The 18,300-nt window shown below is 40.4% G+C and overlaps 3 protein-coding genes across 3 annotated transcripts; 1 reads left to right on the forward strand and 2 right to left on the reverse strand.

Moving 5' to 3' along the window:
* Positions 1-13: 13 nt before the first annotated feature.
* On the reverse strand, positions 14-1,471 carry bglapl (bone gamma-carboxyglutamate (gla) protein, like). The gene is made up of 4 exons (XM_051111731.1): positions 1,324-1,471; positions 1,017-1,244; positions 807-915; positions 14-692 (listed from the first exon to the last, which is right to left on the reverse strand). Exons 1-4 carry the CDS (start codon positions 1,382-1,384, stop codon positions 590-592), a joined length of 501 nt encoding a protein of 166 aa, XP_050967688.1. The 5' UTR covers positions 1,385-1,471; the 3' UTR covers positions 14-589.
* Positions 1,472-6,616: 5,145 nt separating this feature from the next.
* On the reverse strand, positions 6,617-11,841 carry LOC127166401 (endoplasmic reticulum resident protein 27). The gene is made up of 7 exons (XM_051111620.1): positions 11,681-11,841; positions 10,272-10,360; positions 9,606-9,743; positions 9,116-9,232; positions 8,452-8,577; positions 6,785-6,982; positions 6,617-6,699 (listed from the first exon to the last, which is right to left on the reverse strand). The coding sequence occupies exons 1-7, from the start codon at positions 11,736-11,738 to the stop codon at positions 6,655-6,657; spliced, it is 771 nt and encodes a 256-aa protein (XP_050967577.1). The 5' UTR covers positions 11,739-11,841; the 3' UTR covers positions 6,617-6,654.
* Positions 11,842-14,274: 2,433 nt separating this feature from the next.
* On the forward strand, positions 14,275-15,917 carry LOC127166402 (retinal cone rhodopsin-sensitive cGMP 3',5'-cyclic phosphodiesterase subunit gamma-like). The gene is made up of 3 exons (XM_051111621.1): positions 14,275-14,426; positions 15,186-15,339; positions 15,436-15,917. Exons 2-3 carry the CDS (start codon positions 15,198-15,200, stop codon positions 15,510-15,512), a joined length of 219 nt encoding a protein of 72 aa, XP_050967578.1. The 5' UTR covers positions 14,275-14,426; positions 15,186-15,197; the 3' UTR covers positions 15,513-15,917.
* Positions 15,918-18,300: the final 2,383 nt, after the last annotated feature.

Below are 18,300 nucleotides of genomic sequence, written 5' to 3' on the forward strand. Positions count from 1 at the left end.
GACACTCTCGATATGACATATCTTTTGTATTTTTATTACAGTATACGCTCTATACAAGTATTATGTGCACAATAAAATAACACACTGACAAAAATGTCAACAGCTTCAGGTAACGTGTCAATGAACTTCTCATGTGTTTTATATACAGAACACGACAGAAAAACAATTCTGCCTTCAGTCAGTGTGAAATAGCACCTTTGATTCACAAAACTAACGAAAAGAATCATCGACTACTTCAACAATCGATTTAACGTGTCTAATTAAACCTAAAATATATGCTTCATATCTATACACAGGCATAATATAGAGGAGTTAAACACATTTCACTAACATTGAGGAATCTGAGTCTCATTGCACTATTAGTGTCTCATTCACTGGCGTATAAACATGAACCATCAGGATTTTTCACTGATTTCTCCCAGTAAAAGGACAAGAAAACCTGAAATCACCTACATTAAGTATTCTGGCATTAAAACACACTAAATGTCTTGAAAATCAAAAAAACAAAAAATACTGTAAAGTTTGTCTGAGGGTGTCAGTATATCAGTATGAAGACACCAGATGTCAATGTAAAGTGTGTTTGCGTGCATTAGTATGGGATCGGTCCGTAATACGCCGTATAAGCCGCTACGATCCCGGCGGTGTCAGCCATCTCGTCGCAGGCCACGTTCACTTCACACACCTCTCGCAAACTGAAGAACAGAAAGAGAAAAACCAGCATGAGAATCACAACACACACCTTTCTGCAGCAGTCAGTTATCAATCATCAACTGACGTGTGTGTGTGTGTGTGTGTGTGTGATTCACCTCTCCAGCTGTACAGGAGTCAGTTGAGCTGCAGGAGCTCCGGCTCTCCGGCGTCGCAGCAGTGAAGCGGCCACGTCTCTCTTCAGCAGCACGTGAGGAGCAGGAGTGCCTGAAAACACATAAACACTCTTTCAGTTCAGCTAATAGGATCACAAACTATCAGTCTGTGGGTGAAAAGCACTGACACACAAGAGACGGGCTGCCTCTCACCTTCAGCGCTGACGGAGTTTGACTCAGATGAGGAAGAGGAAGAATCTGAGGCAGAATCTGAGGCAGAATCCGACGCGGAGTCGGATGCGGAGTCGGACTCGGAGGAAGCAGAATCGGAGTCTGAGGCAGATGAGGATGCTGAGGAAGAGTCGGTATCAGACGGAGCTCCGGTGGGAGGAACAACCACCTCGGCCGCAGGTTCGTCGGCGACGTCCGGCTCCGTGTACACTAGACACACACACAGCACACTGATAAGAGCTCAAACGCACACCTCAGTCACACTGAGGTCAGAATGAACGTGTCTCACCTCCCATAGATGCGCAGACAGACAGCAGAGCGCAGACGCTCAGGAGGCTCAGAGTCTTCATGGCTCTTCAGGTCTTGGTTTGTTCTTCGGTCGATGGTGATGTTGGTCTCTCGTGTCTGTCATCCGTCCCTCGGCGGTGTATGTTTATACTCTCACTGTCACCCACACACACCGCTGCTGGACGTTGCGATTGGTTTGAGAATCGAGTAACGGGCTTGCCCCTTTCTGCACTCCAAAAACAACACACACACACGCGTGTTCCAGCGACCACAGGCTGGCATACGGACACACGCACCGAAACGTGGGAAACGGGGCCAAAACCACTAACAAACACGCCAGGAACGGCCCGTCACAGAGTGACCCGTCGCTGGCTGAATGTAATGAAACACTCGCCATATCTGTGGGAAATGTAGGCGATGCTTCTAAATGTAAAACATATATTTTTCATTCAAACTCTAAGCGACGATCGTTCCAAGGTCCAAATGTCCCTGGACCGGGCCCGATGGGCGCTCTGGGAATCAGGAAACTACCGTATGAGGAAAATCTCACGGGAAACGTTAAAACAAGCAGATCCGTGCGCGTCTGTTATGTAACGGGACATCGGTCCAGCAGGGTTCATCCAGCATCTGCCCTAAAACAGACTTGCTTCCGTTCTGCCTAAAAATATGCATCAGCTGAGTAAAGATAATGTGGGTCACAACACATGAAACGTGTCATTAGGGTTTACAGGAGTCCCCCATAATGCTCCACTTCAGTCAGGGGCCGATATATATATATATACGTTTGTGTACCATAGACTTGTTTTGTTTATATTTAAGCTGATTTTATTGGCTAACCTAAACTCTAAACGAACACTTCAAAAGCGCATACTTACGTTATTTATGAGACACATTTCTTTTTGAGCGAGGGCCAAATGGAGCCGTATTTAGCTGACATCTGGGGACATTTCACAATAAATCTGTCCCTAAACCACTAACTAGATCCCATTTTTACTCAGGCCCAGTCAAAGGCCAGGTGTACATTTATAGGCAATTATACCTTAAAGTTTGTGCAAATGCATGAAATCCCAAACAGAATACCATCACAGGAATCCAGGTTTGAGTCGCACCTGCGTCACGTCCCCTCTGCCACCGTCCTGCCCCGTCTGTCAATGAAGAAGAAAAGACCTGAAAACAAACAGAACGATAAGCCTCGCCATTAAAGCAATTAATGATTTGTTATGTTGCTTATCAAGGATGGAGGAACGATTTTGCTTCAAGAAGTTAATTTTTTTTATTTGTTCATTTTATTTTACCTTTATTTAACCAGGAAGTCTCAGTGAGACTCAAAATCTCTTCTACAAGAGAGACCTGGCCAAGGTAGCAGCCGTACAGTAACACACATTACAACAATATTTAAACATCCTCTCAACAAAAACAATCACAAGCTTCCAATAACACTCGCTTTATGATGCATTTAAAATTCACCAACAGACACAAATTTATCTAGTTTTACGCCCAGGGAGCGTAATACAAAAATGCAGTTTAGACACAATATTGTTTGTTGTTTTTGCTCTGCCAATGAAAACAGTTACAAATGAAGCCACAGAAGAACCCCAAAAAGCAACATTTCTATTCCTCAGTGAATCAGCGTTTTAGAATAATTGAAAGATTGACAAAATAATTCACTTATTGTTTCGTTCCTCAGTGATGTAACGTTTTTTTAATGGGCAGTCCACTCAAAAATTCAGTTCGTCATTTACTTATCCTTATGTCATTCCAGACCTGTATGATTTTTGTCTTCTGTTAAACACGAAAGAAAATATACTGATGAATGTGAGCAACGAAACAGCTGACGGTAGCCACTGACTTTCACAGTATTTTATTCCATACTATGGAAGTCCTGTTAGCGGGACTTCTTTTATGCTGAACAGAAAAGAAAAACTCATGTAGGTTTGGAACGACATTGTGGGTGAGTAAATAATGACAGAATCTTCATTTTTGGGTGAACTATCTCTTTGAGAAAGTAATAAAAGAATCAGTCACTCACATTGTTTCTGAATTACGTTTTCGAACCATAGGTTAAATGAGTGATTCAATGACTCACTTGTATTGTTCCTGAATGACTCAAGTAAGGTGACAACCTAATAATCAGCGGCATGTTGTGCATTAAAGGATTTTAAATGCAGGATGTGGAAGCTAATAACCGCCCGGCGGGAAGCGGAGTGCACTTAAAATCCTTTAATACGCGGCAAGCTGTCCGTCTGGAACAAACACACATGAGCGGAGCGACACAAACCGTCCCAGTGTGTATCAGGACTCCTGTTTGACCAATCAGATTCATCTGCTGATGATAAGTAACACTCGGTATTTATTTCTGTGAAGGAACGTTTTCTCACAGACATAGAAATGATAAACACACAGAGATGTGACCTGTCCTGTCTTAACCTCTGTGTGTGTGTTTGTGCGTCGTACACAGAGAAATGAGTGTTGGCCGGTCTGCTGTGTAATTTCCATGTCTAGGTTTTGTTTAGTCCGTTGGGTTAGTTTAGCGGACGTGTCTCCGTGGAAAGTTCTTCAGAGAAATACGGCAGCGCTGTGTTGTGTTCAATACTGTCCATCCACCTTATAATTTTCAGTGTTGTGTGGATGATGTTATGTTTGCAGCTCTTTCCCAAGTTTCCCCAGCGCAAAAGCTGCAGAACAAGTTCATCCAAAAGCAAGTGAAGAGAACGTGTCTGTAACAAACTGATGAAGGAGATCTGATGCTGTTGAGCTCCTGCTGCATTTAGATGTTTAGTGTGACTCCCGTATCTTTAGCAACATGCCAGAGATGCACACGAACAGCTTTCAGAGAGAGAGAGACAATGAGAAAGAGACAGACAGATGTAGAGAGAGAGAGAGAGCCAGAGTTCATGTAGTGCAGCGGTCTGATGTGGCCTCAGCTCTGGTATCCGCCATCACAGCAGACACCACAAACAAACCCATCGGACCACAGTGTGTGTGTGTGTATGTGCGTATTATATAAAAGCGGCCGTATAGATAGTTTGGATATTTCTGAGCCGTATGTCTGCAAACTTCCGATAATTACAGTGAGTGTTTGTCTGTTTTTAGCTTGTAATGTTTCTAGCAGAATGAGTCTCAGCTCTCCAGAGTCTGTGAACCGAAGCTGATTCCCCCCGATTATCAATACAATACAGCTCAAATGGGCTTCACTGGCATGACTGCCATAAGCAGGTATTGCCAAAGCATTTATAATATTATCCACAATAGATTTTACTCTGTTTAGGGTGTGATGCAAAATTAGTATAACATTTTTTTTTTTTTTAATAAAAGTTTTTAATCATAATACATGTTCATGTTCTCATTCATCACTTCTACATTTGTTGGACTGAAAAATTGAAATATGTTGTATATTGAAATTAATTTTTTTTTTCTAAAATGCACAGAAAAACGCAGTTTATCTCTGAACTTTCTGTTCAACCTCATTATGTTGACGTCATAAAAGTCAGATCAGAGATCAGATACTGTTCGTCAGTATTTCATGATGTTTACTCGTGCACTGGCGTCATCAAATACAGAATTTCAATGGAAAAAATCACGTGATGCAACAGTGTTTGATTTCACTCTGACCTTCAGCCTCATAACATGATGAATTTAACAGTATTGACTCACAACAGTCCGTTAAATGATGTTGAATTATTATAGTTCTGCACAGCGGTAAGCACACATGGAGGATTGTGGGTAATAGTTTAAGAACGGTCAGTGCAGCAGTAATCTGTTCTCCTCCATATCTGTGCAGGTTATGATGTAGGATTTTCCATCTCAGTACCTTTGTAACTTATTAGCTAGTTTTATTGGCACTACCAGGCACAAACGGCAGCACTTTCCTCTGGGTTTTGTGATGCTGTGAACACTGAAAATAGTAAGGAATAAGTGTGTATGACAGTGTCTCTCACACGGCTGACTCTTCAGTGGTTTCTGAACAGACTGCTGATGGACTTCTGTTCAATATGAGTCCTGTATTCATGCAACACTTCACTTACGGCCTAATGCATTATAAATGTGGTTTGTTGCTTTGTAATGCACCTTATGTGATCTCATGAATAATTCTCACCACAGTTATAATACACTGTAATACATTTCATTGTTACACCATTAGAAAAAAGAATTTATTAAAAGACATGACAAACCTTCAAATATTCTAATGCATTTAAACCTTGGTTATAATTATTTTTGAAAAGGCAATGCATTACAATATGCATTATGAATACATTTATAATGCATTATAAATAAAGGCTTTAAGTCGAGTGTTAGCAGTGCAGTATATGAGCAGAACTAATACTCATCATCAGGTGTGAACAGAAGCTGCTGTCCCTCATCGTGTGTCTCTGTCTCATAACCTCACTCTGAGGACACATCGTCCACATTATTCTGTGAATCTCACTACAGTCGCTAGGTTTAGGTGTAGGGCGATAGAAAATACACTTTGTACAGTATAAAAACCATTACACCTATGGAATGTCCCCACACAAGTGTGTGTGTGTGTGTGTGTGTGTGTGTGTGTGTTTGTGACATATTAGGACACAAATTTGTATAATAACATGGGTATGACATAGGTATTACAAGGAGAAAGGTGCATTATGAGGACATTCTGAGTGTCCCCATAATTCAAAAGTCTTATAAATTATACAGAATGAGTTCTTTTGAGAAAGTAAAAATGCAGAAAGTTTCCTTTGACGGGTAGGGTTAGGTGTAGGGTTGGCGTAGGGCGATAGAAAATATGGTTTGTACAGTATAAAAACAATAGAAGTCTATGGAAAGTCCCAAATCAAACCTGTGTGTGTGTGTGTGTGTGCGCTGTTGTCAATTAGTGACTCTAGAACTGTGGTTGACAATATGACTCAAATCCTAAGAAAACTAGATGCTTGTTTTAAATAGTATTGTAATTTCTGTTCCATGTACCTGAATGACCTGAAACCACAGACGGCAGTGAAGGACAGAGCGTGGAGAGCTGTAGGGAAAGCGAGGTGAACACAATAAGATCCAGATTTACATTTGACACACACTGAGTCTGGCCGTGACATATATAGTATGTACGCGCCGCACCGAGAGCCCGTAAACTCCATGATTGAGAATAAAGAGGCTCTAAATGTGCTGAAAGCCGTCGGGATTCTTGAGCCGGCCCAAATGTGGATAATGAGCGGGTTTCGTTAACTGAGCGGAAACGGGAGTTTCAGTCTCTGAAATTCTCTAAAACAAACACACTCACACACACACACTCTACATGATGAACTCAAAAACAGGACCCACTGTATTTTGTTCAGTATTTTTACTGAGGAAAAGGGTGGTGTTATAGTTCAGTCTTGTCTTCAGGTGTTTCATCCTCTTTCTGCTTCTGTTGGAAAGAATATAAAGAACATAAACTCAGACTGTCGGTATGTCGATGTTGATCACATGTGAGCGGATCCAGCGTTCCTCACCTGCAGTTCTCCATCCAGGAAAGAGTCACAGAAGTTCTGCACGCGCTCGGTAGTGATTTTACCCGCCGGCATGAGCCACTTCTTGTCCGAGTCGCTGTCGTAAATGCTGATCCGCGGCAGGTCACTGGACTTCAGGCCGAAGTATTCCAGCACGCGGGCGTTCGACTTCTCTTTCCCGTTTACCAGCACAAACAACATCTGCATTTCACAAAATACATTTAAGAATCTGCTCTAAAAAACAGCTATGATTATATGCGGTTGTGGTTTTGTTTAGACATCTTATGTAAATGTTTTAAATTAAAAAAAGAGTCGTTTTCTATCATTTTGTCTTTTTTTTGTAGCAAAATGTTTAGTTAAACAATGCTGTTCGTCACAATCCCTGCTGACAAACAAACAACAGAAAGCATCACAGAAGTTCTAATGGTTTCCACTTTACGAACACTACAGACAATCAACTGTAAACCGTTAAAGCTATTACCTAATGGGTTTCAGTAGCAGTGTTGCCAAGTTTGCGGTTTTGCTGCAGAATTAGAGCACTTGTAAACGGTTTGCTGTTAGTTGATATTTTCTCCACAGTTTAAAGGTTTGACATATAACAGAAATGGACTGAAATGCGTGTAGTAAAATGAAGAATTCAGATGCAAAAGCCTGTAAATCCATCTGACGTATTTCTTTAAAATGAGCATTTCTTTCTGGCTACTTTGTACAGGTTTCTGTGTAAGTACTAGTACTTCTGATTGGGCCGAGGCTGGAATTTAGTGATTTTGAAGTAAAAGTATTTGATGGACGTATAATATGTGTCAGGAGCATTCACTCACTATCATTATCTCATTTTTGACCGAGATGGCTTTTAGCTGCTTTTGCATCTGAACTTTTCAAATATATTATACGTTCTAGCGTGGACAAAACTGTGCTAGATTATGTTTTGTTTTGTTTGTTTTTTAGGGAGAGGCCTCTGAGCTCCTTTATGAAAACAGACTGTTTATGATTAATACTGGCGGTTTTATAGTTGAAATTGTGGTTGTAAAATATGTATTATAGGTATGGGAGTGGCATATGTTTCTGATTGGCTGGTTTTGTCACACAAGACCTGGCAACCCTGTGCCGTAGTGTGTTTTGGGTCATTTTGCACTAGGATTAGAACAGAAGGCAACAAATTACCAGTAGACACCCACAGGGACATTGCAGTTTCCATTCAAACCAATACAATTCCCATTATAACCATTACAACCATTACGGATTCTATGTGGATTTCTGTTGTTGTTGCTTTCCAGTTTAACTAGTTATATTTTTAGTTTATAGCAGTTTTATCTATTTTGAGTAAATTTATGTGCAATGCTGTTTTTGCGCCAGAAAACATTAATCTGACTGTAAACTGCAATTACGTCATCTGATAATTGTTTTCAAATGTACTGTATGCGAAGAGTCAGTCACTGTAAATGAGACCTTTAGCAGCCTCATACAGTCTGGAATATTTCTGGAAGGGTTCTGGAAGGATCTGGCATACGTGTGGGTATATTAGGGTCAGTGGGACGCAGCGCTTGTGTAATCAGGCCAAAAGCTCTTAATCCTGTTAAAGAATGAAACAGTAAGACTTCACCCCGTCATCCTCTTAATTAACACTTTCTCGTCAGTTAAACGAGGTGAAATGGACTCATGTTTACTACCTTGCCAGCATATTTTGGCGCGAGATCTCTGAAGAGCTGCTGCAGCGGGTCCGAATCTGAGCTCCCCCTTTTGGTTATCAGCAGCAAATGCGTCTTCACCGCAGACTGGAACAGACCCACTGCGCTCTGACACACACACACACACACACACACACACTCATGTTAGGTTTCTGTGAATTGTGGGGACTTTTCATAGACTTTTCTACTGTTTTATACTGACCAAATGACACGAAATCATGTTTGAAAGCATTCTGTGGAAACTAAACACGTCTTTGTTCTACCTGTGAAAAACAACACATTTCTTGTGCACTTCTAGAGTATAAGTCGATACCTGTTATCTGAAAAAAGGCTGAGCGACTCGGAATTTTGACGACGTATTCACCATGATTATTAATTATCCTAAAGAGCGTGTCGTTAGAATCATTTGATTTGCTTTTTTACACTACAAAGGCAGATCAGAGTGGAACATGAGGCAACACAAATCATGAAAGGATGCATTTATAGTTTTTTTTGTTACTCTGTGAAGATATACCTTTCCTAGCCCTAATCTCATTGTACTAGTTATAGCACATTATTTTAGTTATATAATAGAATTATATATAATCAGACTGGAAGCTGCTAGAAGAGATGAGTGTGTTTGTTTGTATGTTTGTATGTTCGGTACCGCTTGATTATATTCTGTGACGTATTGAATGTTATTGATGGTCAAGAAGCGTGTGAGTCCATCGGTCTCGATTTTCCTGGCCTCTGAGAGCTTCAGGTGTTCCTGATGAAGATCAGCCTGTAACACACACACACACACAGGTTTGTTTTTGTGAACTGTGGCGTAATGGTTTTCATACTGGACAAACCCTATTTTCTATCGCCCTACACCTAAACCTAGCCCTCACGGGAAACTCTGCACATTTTTCTTTCTCAACAAAACTCTTGTATGATTCTGTATGATTTATAAGCCTTTTGACAAAAAATGTCACCCTCTCCTTGTAATACCTATGTCATACCCATGTCATTAAACGAATTTGTGTCCTGATATGTGACAAAAACACACACACACACACACACGGTTGTCATTCATCCGTCATATTATGATGGTGGGTTACATTCACCACATGTATCTCAGACTCGTATGTCAGATGAGGTGGCAGGTGTTTTACCTTCCTGAAGACGGAGATGGTGTCAGAGGCGATGTCGTATTTGGCCCAAACTTCCTTCTCACTGCACAGAGCAACAGGAAGTTTGTCGATCTGTTTAGCAGCGGCCAGAAACTCTTTATATCCGCGAGCAGCTTCACTCTGATGGAAAGACAACAGACCTTCATCACAGACATGAACGCTGTTCATACACAGGATCGTTCTGTAACTGCGGCTCATATTCTGCCGGCTGCGCCCACGTCTGTTTATGGAGCGCTGAAGGTGCCAATCCCACAATCCCAGAGACGCCCCACACTTCCTGTCCCGTTCCTCCTCCGCATGCCGAGTTGGGCCAGAGGACACGGCATTCTGTTTCCTGACACCAGTGGACGCTCATCGGGGAATTTCACCTCCTCACTTTCCAGACATATTTTTTACAGCAGCTGATCACACACGCACACACTGGTATTCCTGTCATTATGGGTTCATTCCATAGGTGTGATGGTTTTTCGAACGTACAAACTGTATTTTCTATCCCCTAATCCCACATCTACCCCTCACACAAAACCACAGGCTTACTTTTTGGGAAAAATGTCCCCACAAGGACAAGGATTTTGGATATTGCCATCTTTGTGGGGACATTTTGTCTTCATAATGTAGGTTATACCTGAACTTTACACACACACACACCTCAAAGAAGCCGATTACAGCAACATCTACTGAATCGATGAAGGCTTCGGCCGCAGGAACATCATTCAGTCTGATGAAGGAGCCGCTCTCTGAAGATCAACACAAATACATTAGTCTGGCAGTGATGTATAAATCCAAACGTGAACTAGGCAGAAGATCTAATATGGAGTCAGGGGCATTAATGTGAACAAACTCCAGCTGGTCCAAAATGCAGCAGCAAGAGTTCTTACTAGAACCAGGAAGTACGACCATATTAACCCGCTTCTGTCAACACTGCACTAACCCTAAATTAAAGACCCATCTCTTTAACCTGGCTTACACATGACCACAATTCTATAATTCAAATTCAGAAATCAAAGAGGCACCTATTTAATTGTTTTCTATTGACACTGAGCGTTTTGCGTGCTGTTCATGCGCCCTGGGAGCCTCGCGTTTTTGTAGGAGCACTCTGAGCGCCTGAAGTTGAAAAAAACAAACAAACATCAACATCATAACGAACGGAGACGGTTACGGTGACGGAGGTGTTTACAGCTACTGCAGTGATGGAGGAGAAACTTCACAAACCACAAACGGTGTTTGAAGTTTCTGCTGATACAATCGTTTACTTAACAGCTTGCTTAGTTGGGGACACTTAATTTCTGGCAATATTGTTGAGTTGATTGCACAGATATTAGAGCTGCTTTACAGAAGAACTGGATTTGCTTGCATTATTGACACACTATTTTCCTGTTTAACCCTGTAAAGCTGCTTTGACACAAACTCTATAGAAATAACAGTGACTTGACTTGACATGATAATCAAGATATCCAGGATAAAGATAACAAACAAAACAAAACAAAACAAATATCTTTGAGTAAAGATGCTCATCATTACTTCCTACGGCATCATTCATTAGTTCATGAGAGGTTTTTGTAAAGCGTAGTATTTCTGCTCAGAGTTGGAAAGTTACTTTCAAAAGTAATGCTTTACAATATTGTGTCACACTTTAAAAGTAACTAACTGTGTTAGTTACTTACTGGAAAGTAATGCATTACTTTTTATCACCTGGGCTGGACTTAAAAACAAAACAAAACAAAAAAACCCCTCAAAGTTACAGTTTTGGCAGCTGTAAAGGCTCTTTTACACCAAAAGTGAAAAGAATAATCCAATGACTGAAGGTAGAGTCTCTGTCTCTGCACTTACTCCCGATTTGTCTCAACACGGGACAGGAGACACGTCAGTCAATACGTGGGAAAATAAATTCACTTGTTTGAAAAAGTAACTCATATATTTAGTTGTAAAAGTAATGCGCTACTAGTTAGCTGAAAGAAGTAAGCTGATTACACAACTCGTGTTACTTGCAATGCGTTACCCCAACACTGAGACTAATACTGACATCTAATGATGTTTAAAGTCGTAGGACACCTTACCTTTATCGTCTGCGGTCACACACACAGTCAATAAAGAAAACACAAGGAGAAACATCATGCTGACTCTACTGAACAAGCGGTGAGAAGAGAGACAGCAGAAGCCCACGGGTTGCGTTCTTGTACGTCGAGGGTCCGTCCGCTGCTCACCATTGATTGGTGGACGTGTGTGAATCGGGCAGGTGTGCGGCTCACGCTCCGGACAAACGCTGTAAGGTTACGTGTCACTCGACACAGACATGTTGGTTTTGTTGTGGAGTGAAACTCATTTTACAATCATTAACACATTATTGCCGAAATACCAGATTTACAATGAGACTCATAAAAGAAAGTTGGACATCAGAAGATATCTGCTTCATTTGTCATATAAAGAAATATATTTATGAAGTGGATTATCATAAAACACTCCAGAGACACGTGCATGTGTAGTTTGTGCTCTGAGGACATGAAGAGACGCTTACAGGTGAATCGCAGTGATGACGGTGTGAGAGAAGGACAAATCCAAATCTCCAAATCCACTAAATCATAAATCCAGCACTGACCACAGACCCACAGTTTTTTGGGTGAAATCATTTCTGATATGATTTCTAAATGACATTCAAATGAAGACAGCATTTAGTACAGCATATAGTAATTTGTAGTAGGTGAGATCAGGGAGTGTTGTCGTTTGAGCATCAGTAATGTGGTGACTTTTAAATGCTGTTCATCGATTTGTTGTGGAATAAAATGTGCACAAAAAACTATTACACCAACCAAAACAGATATAAATCCATAAAGCAGGCTATGAGCTGTAAGAGGCAGCGTGTGTTTTGTTCAGTCTATCAGCAGAAGGACGTTTGACTCACCGTCTGCTCAGATGTGATGTTTCTACAGATATTCTGTCATCTAACACTCATTAACAAGCTTAAGTCAAACTAGTTATATGTTCGTATAACTTCTGCCATCACCTCAGGAAGCCGCTGGTCGCGTACGCGCTCATTTGGTCAAACTGATGCGTTACAACACACGGTGCTCTAGTCAAAGCGGTTCACATCAGGATAGATTACGAGTCTCTTCTCACTGCAAGATTCAAAGACTCAGGATTTAAAATAGAGCTAATGCTCAGCTCAGAGTTTAGAAGAACTGTTCTCATAGAGTTATGCAACATTAGCTCTGAGGAAAGGTCAGAGGTTACAGCATCATCTTCAGTTTCTGGAGCCAAGGGAAAAATGAAGACGTTCCTGCTGAACATTGTTGCCACAAAGATCAGAAGATGAAGAATTATTATCAGAATTATTGTAAACATGTCAGAAACTGGACACAAACGGCCTCTCGGATCATGTTTACTATTGGGAAACTACTTTTGATAACCAAGTTTCCAGGTTGGACAAACAAGAACTGTTGTGAAGATTTGTTTTTCTTGGAACTTATACATTGCTGTTGTTATTTCAAATATATTTACATATATATAAATGATGCATATTGTTTTTATTGTACACAGCAAAAATAGCATTTATTTGACTGAAACTTCAGATTCTGGATAGGTTACATGGTTGGTCAATAAATGGGACACTACATTTGAATCAAAATATGATTAAATATAGACTAAGTATCTTCAATTCGCCTGAATAAGATTTCCCAAAGAAATAAGCCAGAACAAACCTGCCGTCCTCCATGATCCTGAATGTTTCTGACATCAAAGCATTTGACTCAACAAATTCACAAAATCCAACTTCAGAACTGGGATGTACATTTCCGACTGCTTGTGACAGCAGCATAAGACACACTTTCATTAGCTTTAACACCCCTGATCTGAATGTGAATCCATTCGAAGACCACGAGAGACAGAAACACATGTGTTTGAATACGTGTCAATGCTAAAACAAGACAGCACCACATAAACAAACACACATGAGAACATTCCTGTATGTTAATGAGAAGACAGCTAATTATACAATCACCTAAACGACTGCCAGGACAGCCAGTCGGGATTGCGGATTAGAGCTGCTTATTCTTTAATTAGTAAAGTTCAGCTATAACCGTAAGTGTGGGATCAGGGCGATCAGGTGTGTGTTTCTCAGAATATCAGCTGCTGGGTTTTTTAAGGTGCTCAAATCTAAAAACAGATGCGAACGGTGAATGGTCATCGCTCTCGGTGGACACGGGTCAGAGAAAAGACTGAAAACACTGATCTGAGATCAGAAACATCTCATGGAATTGGCTTCGTTGACAATAAGCAATGAACATAGGATAGGTTGGACAGACACAAAACGCAAACAGAACATAATTCTGATTTATTTTTAGAATTAGAATAAATGTATTTACTGTTTGTTTGATTGGTCTTGTGGTTTTTTGGAAAAAATTTCATATAAAAATTAAAAAGATGCGTTAATCAACTCATTAACCTAAATGACCATGAAAATACAGCCTGTACGACCTATTCAAACATGCCTTCGGCACATTTCAGCACAGCACGTGTTCACATGTGGTGCATCATAATGACACAAATAAAGTAGATGTGTTACTAAACTATGAGTGTTTCCACACACACGTGTCCTCACCGACACACAGAGCCCGAGGAGCTTAAAATACTCCAGGTGTCTCCTGATCCTTCTGTGTGTTTCTGGGGGAGGAGGCGTTTGAGGAGCAGGAGATTAGATGAGCGCTATAAAAGCGGCCGGCAGACGCACTGGACACGAGCTGAAAGCGAGAAGCAGCGAAGAACAGAAGCGAAGAGAACCGGCAGAAGAACCAGAAACTCAAGCACACGGTAAGAGATTCGCCTCGATGAGAAACTAGAAACACACGAGAGATAACTCTCATTACACACACGGTCGGGTAACGTACTACGGTATTTCAGTGTTATTAGTTTATACACAACACGTGATATACTGAGAGCAGGAAACTCTGAGCAGAGAGAAAACCACAGAGCAAACAGCACAGACAGACTTTCAGTGGACTGATAAAGAGCAGATTTAGTGATGGAGAGGAAATAAACAGGTCAAAATGACATTCAGTGAAACACTGAATAAACAGACTCTCAACAGATGAGATGCAGCAATTACAGCCTCAGACTGAGAATCTGACTGACTTGCATTTCTTTGGATGAAGCTGAGCTGTACAGTAAATATTCGACAGTGAAAACCAATTTAGACAAGGCCAATTAAAAACAGAAGCTCTGACACGTTTCTACCAGATTGCACAAGTAGGCTAGGCTAAATGTGATTTAGAGCACTGGGCATCTCCTCGACGAGATTAGCGAGATTACGTAAAGAGCTTATTATTACGCTGTCCGTATATATCACAAGACAAACAGATGTTGGTAAATAAATGTACGCAATGTGTAACCAGCAGATTAGGATGAACAAAATCCCCAAATGAGCGGATTAACAGCTAACATGTTGAGGACACGAGTAAAGAGTGAGAACGAGATCAGATGAGGGGACGATTTAAGATTTAATGCAGTGAAAGCGTAACAGATTCAGTTGAATCTGTTTTTAAGGAAACCTACATTCTGTTTATGTTTTAGTAAGTGGCAGAAATGGACGCCCCTGCACCTGCTGAGAAGAGAGGACCACCAAAGTTCAAGCAGAGGACCACTCGCACCTTCAAGAGCAAGGCTCCCAAACCCGGACAGAAGGGCTTCGGAGACGAAATCCCCGGAATGGAGGGTCTTGGCACAGGTAAATGACAGGCGACGAGTGTTTCAGCTACTGGTCTGTTCAGAATATTTATGCAGCAGTAAACCTGACGGCGTCCTTCGTGTGGTTTCTCAACAGACATCACCGTGATCTGCCCATGGGAAGCCTTCGGCGACATGGAGCTTAGCGATCTGGCAAAATACGGGATCGTGTAGCCACCTCGTCCGGCCAACTGTCCTCCTGCTCTCAACCTGAGATCATTGATCAGCCAGAATTATTCAATGTCACTAGTTCACAGAATGGTCCATTCACACCAAGACCGATCCAGCAGCAGATGCTCTCAGCCCAACACACAAAGAAGATGGGATGTGATAAATAAACGGAGGAAAAAGGACAGATCACAGGTCTGGCTCTTCTGGAGCTCTCAGCAGGAGGAATCAACAACAACATCACTCAGTCTTTCTTTCGTAATGTTGTAGCAAAATAGAGAACTGTGGACAAATCAACGTTATTTTTTTGAACTGTAAATATGATTGTGTTTGTGTCAATCAATTCATGTTTAATTAAAAACCATTGATTTGGCAGTAGAACATGAAAATAAACATTTATTTTCCCATAAATCTGTGTGACGGGAATTTTCTCTTTAAAAAAACTTTAATCGGGTCCATTATAAAATGATTTCACCTAAAGTTTACCCTCTTAGGAATGTCCAAAAATGAAGGCTTTTCATAAACATTCACTGGTCATATCAGGTGCTAATAAAATACAATCTGAGGAATATGAATATCAGGGTAATTATTCCCCAAAAAAAAAAAATTTAAATGGTTTTATATAAAAAGTTACCAGCACAGCTGTTTTTCAGGTGAGACACTGCAGGTGAATAAGGGGAAAAAAACAAACAAACAAAACCCCAACAATAACAACTAATAGTTATCACCTTACGTACCCAGCTGGTTGATTACATTGATAATTGCAAACATTTTTTGTATTACAAGTTTTCTAAAATATTAGGTTTAAATATGCAAATGAGGCATTTTTTAATAAAACATTTGCATATATTTCTAGCACAAAAATCGAAACACTGGATGAAGTCAGTTTCAAGATTCTTGTTTGTTTTTTTATTATTATTATTATTATTTTTTTTTTTTTTGCCATATTCAGTCAAAAAGATTTTAGGCAATTTTGGGCATCTCATTTTTGTCACTCCATAATTCAAAAATACTTAGAACAGACAGAAAACAACATATTTTAACCATTTTGGGGGAATAAAATGTATATAATCGCAAATTATATGAACAAATTCTTCTGTAAAAACCTTCAGGATATAGACAGGAATAAAAATGTGACGTTTGGTGTGTGTAAGTGCTGCTGAAGTGGAGATTTATGGGTCAGTGTAGGAGAAAAAAAAACTCATTTTGACAAAACAGCCTTTCTTGTAATTGTGTACTGTAATTAAAATCTATTGACACAAATAAATGAAGTGCTATAAAAACAAACAAACAAACAAACAAACAAAAAACACTTAACAGTGTCTTTTTGATGTTTTCTTTCCCCTGGTCTGAAAAAACAATTTATGAAAAACTAAGAAACCCCAAATCTCAAACTTGACTGTTTTTGCCTGCAGTGTCTCTCTTTAATTTACATAATTTAACATTACCTGCTGGAGCTCCTGCATCAACGTTTTCTAAAATTTCAGCCTATATATAAGAATATACACATTTTCTCACTACACGTCACGTATTGGTAAAACACCATCACTGCGAATCTTATTGACTAATTCTTTGAACTCTACGCACGTCTTGAACGCAGGGCGCGACCCCCGGGTTTTGCGCATGCGCGGAAACAGGCTGTGCGCTGCGCGCGCTCAAGGGTCGGCGCGGCTTTCTGAGGTGAGAAAGTTTTACGTAGAAACATTGATTTTGAAAGAACACTCGACTAAATAACACGAGCGTAACGATGTTGGAGTTCATTACTGGCGAAAGGAATAAATACAACTGAATATTAGATCAAAATATGTTAAAAATAAGGTAAAAATGCTAATTATTGGAACATTCCGGTTAACGATTCTTCTTTCCACAATTAAGGAGACTGGAGAAGACAGTCTTGTGTCTCTCACACGGCGGAAAAGAGGACAGTCGACGGCTGGAGGATGTTAACATATTGAAGGTAATAAACCATTAGCTTAGTTCGCATTAATGTAGAAATGCTACGATTTAACCGTGAGAAATGTGCCGTTATTAACGGTTTGACATAAAGAGGTCACTGCTGCCACTTTCATTCATAGAAAATCCAAAGTAAGGACCACAAACTAGCTAAAAAAAAAAAAAAGAAGTAACAATATTCACCTAAATTTTAATGCACGATCGACTGAAATCAAAGACCCATCAAGTAATTGTTTTAAAAAAACAGTTTATATGGACATTCAGATACAAATTACATCACAAATGGAATCAGAATATGTAGAGAGAAAGAGTTCAACTCAAAAACACGGTTACACTGTAAACCAAAGGAGAGTATGTGGAACAGGTTTCATATTCATAAGGTGCGAGAACGGAGAATAAAAGAGACGCCATCTTGAATCCTTTACTGCACGAATGGAGGGATTTCAACCTTCTCACTCCATCATCAGAAGACGAGCGTCACGCGAGAAATCCGTCTCCTCGTAGCAAAGAGCTCCCATTTACCGGCGACGGCACCGGCGGCGCGGCCGCTACGGGAGAAACGAACGGAGGACAGAAAGAGAGAAACGAGCAAATCTGCCGTATCCTTTCCAAGAGCATCTTTAAAAGCCAGAAATTCAGAATTTAGGAACCGAGATATTTCAATCTCTTATAATACTGTGGAAAGTGTATGCATAGACTGCAAGTACCATTTAGACATAAACAAAATAAAAAAAAAACCCAAAACAAAAAGTAAAGCTGTCTGGTTTAGTGTTCAGACTGTGGTCAGTTTTTCATTAGGCCAGCACTCTTAGTGTCAATGAAACACACCCCTCATCCACAC

The sequence above is a fragment of the Labeo rohita genome, chromosome 6, assembly GCF_022985175.1.
Source record: "Labeo rohita strain BAU-BD-2019 chromosome 6, IGBB_LRoh.1.0, whole genome shotgun sequence".
NCBI lineage: Eukaryota > Metazoa > Chordata > Actinopteri > Cypriniformes > Cyprinidae > Labeo > Labeo rohita.

Coding starts and splice junctions, on each gene's coding strand:
- bglapl (XM_051111731.1), bottom strand. CDS start 1,384: ATGAAGACTCTGAGCCTCCTGAGCGTCTGCGCTCTGCTGTCTGTCTGC. Junction 916..1,016: donor AAACTCCGTCAGCGCTGAAG/GTGAGAGGCAGC, acceptor ATGTGTTTTCAG/GCACTCCTGCTCCTCACGTG. Junction 693..806: donor ACTCCTGTACAGCTGGAGAG/GTGAATCACACA, acceptor TCTGTTCTTCAG/TTTGCGAGAGGTGTGTGAAG.
- LOC127166401 (XM_051111620.1), bottom strand. CDS start 11,738: ATGATGTTTCTCCTTGTGTTTTCTTTATTGACTGTGTGTGTGACCGCA. Junction 9,744..10,271: donor CTGTAATCGGCTTCTTTGAG/GTGTGTGTGTGT, acceptor TCTTTCCATCAG/AGTGAAGCTGCTCGCGGATA. Junction 8,578..9,115: donor TCACAGAATATAATCAAGCG/GTACCGAACATA, acceptor TGTGTGTGTCAG/AGCGCAGTGGGTCTGTTCCA.
- LOC127166402 (XM_051111621.1), top strand. CDS start 15,198: ATGGACGCCCCTGCACCTGCTGAGAAGAGAGGACCACCAAAGTTCAAG. Junction 15,340..15,435: donor AATGGAGGGTCTTGGCACAG/GTAAATGACAGG, acceptor GTTTCTCAACAG/ACATCACCGTGATCTGCCCA.